We start from the raw sequence: 11,548 nt of genomic DNA, 5'->3' as shown, positions 1-11,548 counted from the left end.
GGTCCTTCACCTTTTTCACAATTAAAATGTTTGTCTTTTTCTTACTGATTGGCATGAGTTCTTTCTATGTTCTGGATCCTAGCCCTTTGTTGGTTATGCGTGTTGCAAATATCTTCCGCTCTGTGGCTTGTCTTTTTACCCTTTTAATGGTGTCTTGATAAAGAGAAGTTTTTGATTTTAGAGTAGTTGAATGTATTCATCTCTTTTGTTATAGTTGGTGCTTTCTACATCTTTTTTTTTTTTTTTTTGGTAGAAATCCTTCCTTACCTAAAGATCTGTGAGATATTTTTATTAGGGGGCACTGGGTGGCTCAGTTGGTTAAGTTCTGACTCTTGATCTTGGGCCAGGTCTTCATCTCATTATTGTGAGTTCGAGTCCTGTTTTGGGCTCCATGCCAGCTGCGGAGCCTACCTTAAAAGAAAAAATTTAAAAAAATAATTTTTTTCTTGTATTATCTTGAAGAAGTTTTGTTCTTTACATTTTAAATCTATAATCAGAGTAGCCATATATCTAGCTTTGCAACTCCTGTCCTGGCATCTCCTCTAGTTGGCATCTCCTTTCACTCTCTGAAGTGTCTAAAAATTTCCTTAAGCGTTTCTTCTTGGAACACGTTAGCAGCAGTGAATTCTAATTCTAGTGACAAGAGATTACTGGTTCTTGGACAGGTATGGAGAAGCATATCAGAATGCCTCAAAAGAGCCAGCTTGGGTCTGGCTTTCATCCCTAGTGGCTGGGTGGCACCTATCCTTGATGCACTGCCTGCCTGGGAGAGATGTGGTAAGTCCAGCAGAGCTGAGACCAGCAACTTCTTTATCAGCCACCACCCAGGGCCCATCCTACCTGTGTGGCAACCAACAGTGGAGCTCCATTTCTGTGCTGGAAAGAGAGCTGATGGGGTTTAAGATAGGAAACCTTACTCCAGAGCAGGTTAATAATAAACTTCCCTTGTGTCAATGATTATAAAATGCAATGAAAGACATTTTAAGTACAAGTGGCTTGACAAAGTATATTTCTGGAATCAAATATACAGTATGTTTCTTTTACATACAACATAGACTACGGTTTGGCTTTGCACATTCTGGGTGAGTCTGCTGCCATTAGAAGTTCCTGGGGTGTTTGGCTGACTCAGTTGGTACAGAGGGTAGATCTTGATCTCCAGGTTGTAAATTCAAGCCCCACACTGAATGTAGTTATTAAAAAATAAAAAATTAAAAAAAAAAAAAGAAAGAAAGAAAATAGTTGTTCCAACTACTGTCAGCCAGTAGTTGTCATGGAGTCTGGTGCAGAGTGATACAGGAAGTGTAAAGGAAGTATTGTATGAGAAGCTTCTGGCCCAAGAGATAAACACATCTGTACACTTGCTGGTACATAAATATTAAGGACTTAAAGGTATGAGTGCCAGCTTTACATTGCTTCCTGGAGTAGAGTTCATGTGAAGCAAATTAACCTGAGTTTTGTCTACTCCTGACCCATGTACTTTACCACTGACCTTATCAGTTTATCCTCCTTAACCTCAAATTAACCACCTTTATACACACAATTCAAATACATCCCTACATGTTATAGTCTTTCCTGGCTTCTAATGTAGTTCTCTACCCACCATTGGACCTTTTTAGCTCCAGTGGAAAAGGTCTCTTGGCTGATTTGAATCCCCAGCAGCACTAGGACTAACCTAATGTAAGCTCTCCAAAGATGGCTGTTGAACAAACGCTTGACTTGGCCATGTCTGTGTGAATTTGTATAACCAGGCGGAGATGAGACAACTGGGATGGTGACTAACCCCTGGCTTCCAGGTTTAGCTCATTGTTTGAGTTTTAGATTTTAGGTATTGTAGGTTTCCTCTTAGAAATGAAAACATCACTTCTTCACTTTAAGGCCCTGTTGCCTATATGAATCAGGACATACATATACGTGAACTTTCAGTTGTCCTTTTCAACAGTTGGTTTGTTCTGCCAGAGATGGTGGACATATCACATTTTTAACTGCTTCATCTAGCATCTAAGTAACTGTACAGTGTGGATTATCAGGAGTGGGACACCACTGACTGAACAGTGAGAAGGGGTAGCTGAAGTCCAGGAGCAAGGCTGTTCCGGTCCCACCTTACCAGGTTCTCAGCCAGACATTTGACTCATCAGCTTTACATAAGGGTGGAATAACTGTAAACAGAATTAAAGTGAAAGTATCACGAACCACTTGTGATAAAGAGCTTACTCCTAGCAAATGAGTTTCCATAAAGAAAGGAAAAATCCAACAGTAGTCAGCAAAAAGAAATCCCATCAGAAAGACCTTAGAACAACCTCACCACATCCATTTAACACATGTGGAGCCTACTGGAAGCCATGTTAAGAAAGGGCCAAGGCAGCCATGCTTGTTGTTAGTGGAAGTGGGAGATGAAATGGACAGAGAGCGATGTGTGTGGGTCAGTTCTGCTAATCTCTGCTGTATTTTGCTCAGGCTTTTCCAACATTTTTCAGTGCATGGCTTATCCAGTATCTGGGGGCCTGCAGGAGGGATATTCATTCCTTTAATAAAAATCGAATACCTATTATGTGTTAGGTAATCACTAAGCCTTGGAAATTCAATAGGAGTAAGAAAGTCACTCCCTGGGGCATCTGGGTGGCTCAGCTGGTTAAGTGTCTGCCTCTGGCTCAGGTCATGATCCTGGGGTCCTGGGACTGAGCCCCATATCGGGCTCCCTGCTCAGCAGGAAGTCTGCTTCTCCCTCTGCCTCTCTCCTTGGCTTGTACTCTCTCATTCTCTTTCTTTCAAATAAATAAATAAAATATTTTAAAAAATCATTAAGTCACTCCCTCAAATATACTGCAGTGTGGTCAGGGACACAGATAGAAAAACAACTCTATGTGGGGGGCTAGTATCAAGAACATCTAAAACACGAGGACAAAATAACCCACATCTGCTTTCCTTTGGGTTTAGTAAGAGCTGACCTTTGATCTGAGACTTAAGGCTAAAGGAGAACGGACAGTGAGAGGAGGATGGTAGGGCATGTGGGACAGCAGGGGCTGTGTAGAAGAAGTTTAGAGGTCTGATGGGGCCTGGAGCACAGCAGCAAGTTCTGCCAAGGTTGGAGCTTAAAGGTTCACAGAAGCTGCCACAGAATTGAGACTAACATGGAAGGCAGACATGGTGAGGAAGAGCCAGCCAGTTGGAAAACCTGAGCGCTCTCCTGTAGCGGACAGTGCTGGGGAAATCCAGACTGCCCAGCCTGTCATGTACCCAACTATCCCTCCCTGACCCAAGTATGAGAGATGGATACAGTAATGTCAATCATCCTGAAAGCAGACCTCTGTCAACCACCAGGAATGCTGCTGAACCCACTACTGCTTCTAAAACTCCTAAGACTTGATGCAAATGGCCAAGTGCCTTATATCCAAATATGCAGAGACTATAGTAATATATAGTAACAATTTCTCACTTCGTCCTCCCTCTAACCCAAAGACAAAGGTGGTGTTGTTCCCATTTTACTGATGAGGACACAGGCTCGGAGGTGAGTGACTTGTATAGTAAGTGATGGAGTGGGGATGTGAACCTACTGTGTCTGGCCCAGAAGAGAAGTGGCAAGGAGGATAGACAAACAAAAAACGAAGGTTAAAACAAAAGTGCAGAAATGGGAACAAGCTATGGCGAGGGCAGAAAAATGCAGGCCTCCTGACAACTGAAGAGGGTCATCAGCTCTGCAAAGACTGAAAGGACTGGGGTTGGGGGTGGTGGCAGGGGCAGGACTGTGGGTCCCCAGAAGTTCCACTGCATCAGACTCTGAGTCTGACAGAGAAACTGGTATTAAATTCCATCACAGCACAGGAGCTCTGCAAGGACCACAGAGCACTCCTAACTCAACACTTCTTTTAACGTGGACACTGAGGCCAGATAGGAGAAATGGCTACAAACTGTCACCGACCGAACAGTGTACAGGTCCCTCTACCTCCAGACTAATGCTTCTGCTGTCTGGCAGCCACTTGTCCTCCTGCTAATAAATATACCCTAATTTTCCTCTGGGGAACCAGCCCCCCTGTCTCACTGAACCCTCCTGCCGTGGGTCTTAGTCAGCTGGGGCTGGTATAACAAAAACCTCACAGACTGGGGGGCTGAGACCACAAACACGGACCCCTCAAAGTTCTGGAAGCTGGAAGCCCAAGATCCAGGCACCAGCAGGTCTGGCGTCTGGTGACAGCCTGCTCCTGGCTGGTGGACAGCCACCCTCTCACTGTATCCTCACAAGGGGAGGGGGCGTGCGCCTTTCTGTTGTCTCTTCCCGTAAGGGTGCTACCTTCTTAGGAGCGACCCCCCCCCCATGACCCAATGACCACCCCCCTCCCAAGGTCTCTTCACCAAACAGCATCCCACTGAGGATGAAGGTTTCCATGCATTAATTTCAGGGGGACACACACAGCGCATTGACAACCCACAACACCAGACTAAGCCAGTCCACAAAAGCTACACTGAAGGCTACACACAAGACCACAAAACCATCCCGGATGACTCCGAGGCTTTTCGGCCTCCCAAACCCCGCCCAGCCCCCGCCCCGCCCCCACCCCGGGGAGCTGGCCCCTGGGGGGCTTCTGCCGCTGGTCTGCATCCTCAGAAAGGAGCAAGAGCGAGAACCAGAGCGGGAGGAAGGGGAACTAGGTCCAAGCCACACTGTTTCGGCCTCTAAGACCGGCTGCACCTGGCCTGCCATCAGCCTCGTGTCCTGTTTGGTTTTTCTTCTCCTTCCTAACTGCGGGGGGGCGTGGGGGGTGGCCCCCCGGGATGCCGGGCCTGAGGGACGGAATGGGCGCCGGCAGGCGGCAGAGCACTCCCTTCTGGGCTCGCACTGGGTCCGAGGCCGGCCACCTCCCGTCAGGGGTCCTGTCACTGGCACCAGCGGCGTCTGTTGCCGCCACACCATGCCGTCCTCGCAGAAGCACGAGTCTGGAGGAATTCTCCCAAGAAGATGAAAGCTTTCGGCCTGTGCGCTCGAGGGCGACACGTCAGTCAGAAGGGGAAGCACCTAGACACCTGTCCACCTGCGCCCGCCGGCTCGCCTCCTCCCGCCTCCGGTTGCCACAGTGCCGCCCCCGCCCCCCCGGGTCCCTCACGGCCGCCCTCTCCTCGCCTTACGTCCTGAGAACCCAAGGCTGGCGGGCGGGTCCTGAAGGGCCGACAGGCCGGGTTCTGAGGTACAACCGCCCGGTCCTGAAGGGCCGACAGGCCGGGTTCTGAGGGACGACGGCCCGGGTTCTGGGGGGCGACAGGGGGTCTCTGGGAGGTTCTGGAGGCGTCGGTGGTCTGCGAGCCCGCTTGGCTCCCCACAGCATGCACAAACCACACCGCACCAGCCGGCCGCTGCGCCTACTCCACGGCGTCCCCGGAAGTGGGTGGGCGCGCGACCCCCGGGCGGGCCCGTGATGCGGGGCGCCTCAGCCAATCGCGTGCGCCCGGCCTTGCGTCACGGCGAGGCCGGCCAATGGGCGCGGGCCTCACGGCCGCTTCCTGCCCGCCCGCTAGCCACGGCCGCCGGGGGAGGGCCGGCCCGCTAGCCCCGCAGCTGACGAGCGTTCGCGGCGACCCCGCCCGCCGGGCGCCCTCCCAGGTGAGTGCGGTGAGCTGGACGCCTCGGCCTCTCGGGACAGCTTGGGGCGGCGGAGGGCAGGGGATCCTCCTCTCCCCGCCGCTGCGTTGGTGGGAAGAGGCTGTGCTCGTGCGATTTCCTGCACACCCTGCGGGGCGCCGTCGCCGTCCCTCGGAACGCCCGGTGACGCCCCCGCTCCAGCCTTGGCGTGGAGTGACTTGGGGGAGCGGGTTTTGAGAGCCTGCGGGTTTAGAGGATCGGGCAGCGAGGAGCCCGTTTGTCCCTCCCCTAGGCAGCGGCAGGAGCAAATCTGCTTGTGGGATTAGCACGGGCAGATGGTGAGGGCCGGGCGCTCCCTCTGTGCCACTGGTGGCCGGGCAGGGGCCCCACCTGTCGCCCAAGTGCACGGAACCGGAATGAAACCAGGCTGACCCGCCCGCGATGATGCGGGGTGGGATGGGGTGGGGTTCATCCCCAGATTGCCGGCTCGGGGCATCTGCTGCCCAGTGCGGCCGGTGGACCCTGCTTCGGGAAGGACTCGACTACCGGGCTTGTCCTGCCATTTTCTCCCGCGTCTTTGGACCCTGATGTCGCTTTTCCAACAGCCCCCGCAGGGGGCAGACAGTAAGCGACCATCCGAAGTCAGGGCTCTCTGTTTGCTCAAGGGGTGGGAGTGCCAGGATGTGATAGAAAAACCAACAGGAAACCTTTCAGGAAGGAGCCCTAAGGCAGACTCAGGGGAATAAATGGTTCGGGAGCTCCCTTGGTCCTGCCATACCCTGGTCCTACCCCCCTACCCTCACCGTCTCTTGAGTACGTTTTGGTCTCTGAAGGAATCTGTTAGTAAACCCCTGCAGAAAGGCAGATGGCTCTGACAGTGGTGAACAGGTGACTTCTTCGTGGATTGACTGAAGCTCCAGCTGAATGAAATTCATTGTACTGAAGTTCTCCATGAACCCAGGATTGCTTTCTTGGGAAGTGTTCACCCTAGCTCTACAAAACAAGGAAATCCCAGGATCCCAGAATCATGGGACTTAATGCTCAAACCTCCCTTTCAAGAGTCCTCTGACCTAGTGACCCCAGTGTCCCTGGATTGGTCACCTCACAGCCAGGAAGTGGCATATGGGGAGCTGGGGTGGCATCCTGGCAAGAAGAGGGGTGAGGCTGGCCTAGAATGTTCACCCCTGTCATCTTGAGCTGAGAAGCGATGGTGCCTTTCTGTCCACTCTGAAGTGAGTTTGCAGACATAACCCCCCTCCTGTCCTTTCTCTGCAATTAGCTGCCTGAAAGATTCAATTATGTCTATATGGAAGTTAGTGCTTAGTCATTTCTCTGAAGGGAAGTGTACCAAGTAAGCGAAAGTCGCTGTTCATTGAACTCAACCTAGAGATAGCCTGACTTCATTGGTTTCTTGTACGGTGAACTCTGACCTGAGAGATGGCTTTGAAGAGTAGATTTATATTCACATGACATCGCAGGAGCCAATTCACTTCACCCCCCAATTCTTCCTTTTCCACCCAGCAGCTTATGATGAGGATATTCAAACACATGGCCAAGTTTAAAGAATTGTAAGCCTACCATGTCGCCCAAGTGCACTTACGCCCACCACTTAAATTCTGCTGTTGATCTTTGTACTTGTTTTATCCCATACCTATCCACCTATCATGACCTCACTTTAAACCTTAAGTCATTGATGTCATTCAGCTTCCCTGGGGCAGTATTTCCATCTGAGCAGCGGATGGAGGCGGTAATGATTATCGGTCCACTTTGGGTGACGGCCCACTACATGCAAAGTACTGTTAGGTGCTTTAGAAATGAAGAGGCTGAAGACTCAGGCAGAAGAGAAGGATTTGATTTTTTTCTGTTTTCTAAGGGATGGGCGATCAGCGGTAGTTTGTTAAGAGCAGGTGCCAAGTAATAAAGCAATCCCAATAACTCAGAGTTCTTGCTGCGGACTCAGCATTTTCCTAGGCTCCATACCTGCATTACCTCACTTCATTCTTTTTTTTTTTTTTTTAAAGACTTTATTTATCAGATAGAGATCACAAGTAGGCAGAGAGGCAGGCAGAGAGAGAGGAGGAAGCAGGCTCCCTGCGGAGCAGAGAGCCCCATGTGGGGCTCAATCCCAGGACCCTGGGATCACGACCTGAGCTGAAGGCAGAGGCTTTAACCCACTGAGCCACCCAGGCGCCCCTACCTCACTTCATTCTTACAACTTCATAAGTAGGTCTGTATTCTTTTCTGCCTTTAACAAATTAAGAAATCGAGGTGTAGAGAGGTTAGTTGGCTCCAGAAAGGGATGGAGCCCAGACCTAGATGCCAACGGTCCACCATGTAGTTGCCAGATGGGGAGAGTGGACCCCCCAGGCTTGGTCAGGCAGGAGCGAACGGGTGTCTTGGGGTCAACACACCAGCTCTTCCATCTGGCTACAGGTACCGGTTTTCAGATGGCTCCAGAAGGCTGGTGTTGTGACTTCCCATGTGTTTGACCAGTCCTAGGTGCCAGGCCAGAGAGGTCAGGGTTCTGGGATGTCTCCCAAACTTCCTCCCCAGCCGGCGCTCTTCTTGGTGTTTGTAAGACGCGCTTTGTTCCTGAAGAGCCTATGCGCCTGTAGCAGTCCCTCTTGTTCTCTGCCACGTCGCCTCCGTCCTGCTGTCCCAAGCGCCCACAGCCTTGGTTGGGCTGCAGGAGTTGAACAGCCTGGCCCAGCAGCCTCGAGGCACCCGTTCTGCCACTGTCTCCCCGCAGCTCTTCCCTCCTTCCTGGCCCTGGGGCAGTGTCAGGCAGCGCTTCTCACTGCTCCCTACCCGGGTCCAGGCCACCGTGTGTCATTCAGCTGTTCTGTTTTGCTGCTGAGATTCTGAACTTGTGGTCCTGCCTTGGTAGGAGGCTTCTCTCTACCAGAAGTCAAGCTCCAGGAATCAGGCCCCAGGGGGGAGCACCAAGCACAGGCAGCACTGGAGGTGTGGGCGTGGCCAGTGATAGAACTTATCAGTTCCCTTGTCAAGCCCCACAGAGCAGAAAGGAAGAGGAGAGAAAAAGGAGCAGGAGGTGAGAAAAAGGAGCAGGTGGGGAGGGGTAGGGAGGGAGGTGGTCCCCCAAGGAGGTCGAAGACAGGACCCCCATATCTCTGCCGTGCAGCTACAGGGCTTCACAGGACCTGGCCAGGGTGCCAGACCTATATGGAATTGTGACAATCCCATGGTCTCATGGTCCCGTGGGACCAGCCTAAATGAGGGGACTGCTCGCTATGGGGCAGAGGCCTCCCAGAAAGGCAGCGATGGGTGTAGGACTGAACTAAATCCGCGATGTCTCCTTTTATTCTTTTGACAAAAAAGATAGGGAGGAAATGTTACCAAATACACGTGACACCCATTAAATTTGGGGAGGTAGGTGCTTGGAACGTTACAATTTTTTTTTTCCCTCTGTACATTTTTGTGCATTGAAAACAATGCCCATTATTAGAGGGAAGGCGAGAACAGAGAAGGAAACCTGCCCCAGACTGTGGACACCGGGAACTGCCCCCCCGGCCTCCTGCCTCTGGCTCTCCTTCGGCTGCCGCGGCCATGCCCAGCTCGGTGCTGTGGGCTGTGGATCTCTTCGGGAAGGTGTACACGCTCTCCACGGCTGGGCAGTACTGGGAGCTGTGCAAGGACAGTCAGCTGGAGTTCAAGCGTGTCAGCGCCACCACGCAGTGCTGCTGGGGCATCGCCTGCGACAACCAGGTCTATGTTTATGTGTGCGCCAGCGACGTTCCCATCCGCCGCCGGGAGGAGGCCTATGAGAATCAGGTAGGGTCACGTGTGTTTGCGGGGACTGCGTTGGGCCGGTCCTCTGGGAAGGAAATCGCCCCACCCCAGCCGTTCATGTCCTTAATCGTGCTTGAGGTCCGGGTTGTATAGTGTTCAGGGTCTTTGGGGCCAGAGCCCTCCTTGGGTCTTTATAAAGGCAGGCTGGCCGGGTCCGCACAAGGGTGGGCTGCCAGTGGTTTCCAGGAGCCTAGGGCAGGACCTTGACCTCTACTGCCTGCCCCTTAGGGCTCTGTGTCCTGCGGCAGGTTTTCTGCCCTTGGCAGCCATGCCCAAGTCCTGGCTCTTGGTGACGAGCCTAGGGAGGCTCTAATCCCTGAGCTCTGGGCAGACCCTCTGCCCACTCTCCATCCTGGAAGGAGGAGCAGGAAGGCCCCCGCCCCCCGTGGTGGGATCCCACTCACCCCAGAGAGGTCCCCAGCACCCTGGACTGGCCGCAGGCCTCAGGCCTCAGGGCTGTGTCGGCTTCCTGGTCCTCAGCGCTGGAACCCCGTGGGCGGCTTCTGTGAGAAGTTCCTGCCAAGTGACCGCTGGCAGTGGAGTGACGTGAGTGGACTCCAGCACCGGCCACTAGATGGGGTGGCGCTGCCCTCACGGCACTGGGAGTGGGAGTCGGACTGGTATGTGGATGAGAACTTCGGAGGGGAACCCACTGAGAAAGGGGTAGGTGAATCCGGTTCCCACTGCGGCTCCCTTGTGGGGAAGGGGTGCTGTGAGCTGGACCCATCCCCCCGTGCCGTCCCTAGCGCCCCAGCTCTGCCAGCACCCTGCATGTCCCCGCTTGCTGCTCGGGGCAGGTGACTCTGGGCGCTTCGGGCGGTACCACTGTCTCCCTGCCTGTCTTGCACCCTGCTCCCCACCTCCCTCGGCTCTGTCCTTCCCCAGGAGCCTTACAGAGCCCCCCTCCAACCCACCCCCCACCCCCGCGTGGTATTTCAGGGGTGGACATATGCCATCGACTTCCCCGCCACCTACACGAGAGACAAGAAGTGGAATTCTTGCGTGCGGCGGCGCCGGTGGATTCGGTATAGGAGATACAGGTCCCGAGATGCCTGGGCCAAGGTCTGCGCCAGGGCGGGGCCCCAGGGTGGGGCAGCCAGGCCCCTGCTGGGAGGGTTGCCCCAGAGAGCACGGGAACAGCCAACATCATGGAGGCCTTACACTACAGGACCGGGTTCTGGGATCGGCCCCCTTCTAGAGGGGTCACAGCAGTCCGGCTACTGCAAGGCACAGAGCCGAGACCTTGCATGTGGACATCTGTCTTCCAGGCTGGAGCAGTAGTGACTCCTTGGGGATAGTGGCCCAGGCCGGGTGGCTGACAGAGGGGACCCAGGGCCAGGAGCTCTTTGTCCTAATGTTGCTTTCTCTGTGAAGTCACGCAGCTGTGGGCCCACGAGGGGTGGCCTCTCAGGTGTCCCCTGGGAGGGAAGCAGTGCCATCTACTGGCCAGGTGCCCATAGGGACTGATGGCCTCTGCCACACCTCGTTTCAGATCCCTTCAAAGGATGACCCGGAGCAACTGCCTGACCCCTTCAATGACCTCTCTGTGGGGGGGTGGGAAATCACAGACGAGCCTGTGGGCCGCCTGTCCGTGTGGGCTGTGTCTCTTCAGGGAAAGGTAAGGCCCGTGTCCCCCTGTGCCTAGGATGGGAGGTGGCTGAGGGAGGCTGGCCACAGGCAGGCCCGGAGAGACTGGTCTTCAGGTGTCCTGCGGGAGGGGGAAGAGGTGTGGCGGGCTGCCCTCCTCGCCTCGTGTCCTTACAACGGGTACTACCTTGCGCAGGCGAGGCGGCATGTTAGTGGGGTCCCCACAATAACCCCTCCTGTGAATTCTGCTGTCCTGCGGTCCTCCTCCTGCCAGACATCCCACCCATGCCTGGTCCTGGCCTCCTCCTGCCAGACATCCCAGGACCCACCCTGGTCCTGGCCTGTCCCTTCTCTGAGCTCCCAGAGCATTGATCAGGGCTCATCCTGAGCTCAGATGCCATCCACAGTGTCTCCTCAGATTCTGAGATCCCTGCCTATTCCCTTCTTGTGGCTTCCACACAGCAGCCTCCAATGGTATTGTGGATGGGGGGGAGGGATGTATATATGGCTAGGCGGATGGACAGGTGGACAGATGGGTGTTGGATGAGTAAGTGGATGGGTGGGTAGATGGCTGGCTGGCTG

General features: G+C 53.9%; 1 protein-coding gene and 1 long non-coding RNA gene across 3 annotated transcripts in view; one reads left to right on the top strand and one right to left on the bottom strand.

The window, feature by feature from the left end:
- Positions 1 to 270: 270 nt before the first annotated feature.
- Positions 271 to 5,204, bottom strand: LOC309854083. Its single transcript, XR_014306086.1, has 2 exons — positions 5,119 to 5,204; positions 271 to 411 (listed from the first exon to the last, which is right to left on the bottom strand). It is a non-coding gene; the product is annotated as an uncharacterized lncRNA (long non-coding RNA).
- Positions 5,122 to 11,548, top strand: part of TECPR1 (tectonin beta-propeller repeat containing 1) — a 25,194-nt gene continuing 18,767 nt past the window's right edge. Inside the window, exons 1-5 of one of the 2 annotated variants that reach the window (XM_082712703.1) lie at positions 5,122 to 5,590; positions 9,036 to 9,361; positions 9,860 to 10,042; positions 10,319 to 10,441; positions 10,872 to 10,997. In XM_082712703.1, the coding sequence (XP_082568829.1) occupies positions 9,137 to 9,361; positions 9,860 to 10,042; positions 10,319 to 10,441; positions 10,872 to 10,997 (657 nt within the window). In that variant the 5' untranslated portion in view covers positions 5,122 to 5,590; positions 9,036 to 9,136. The remainder of the gene's footprint in view (positions 5,591 to 9,035; positions 9,362 to 9,859; positions 10,043 to 10,318; positions 10,442 to 10,871; positions 10,998 to 11,548) is intronic. The other variant, XM_082712702.1, reaches the window with a different exon arrangement.

Source organism: Mustela nivalis (assembly GCF_964662115.1).
Source record: "Mustela nivalis genome assembly, chromosome: 19".
Lineage (NCBI taxonomy): Eukaryota > Metazoa > Chordata > Mammalia > Carnivora > Mustelidae > Mustela > Mustela nivalis.
Note: the sequence above shows the minus strand (reverse complement) of the source record. Positions and strands in the feature narration are given on the sequence as shown.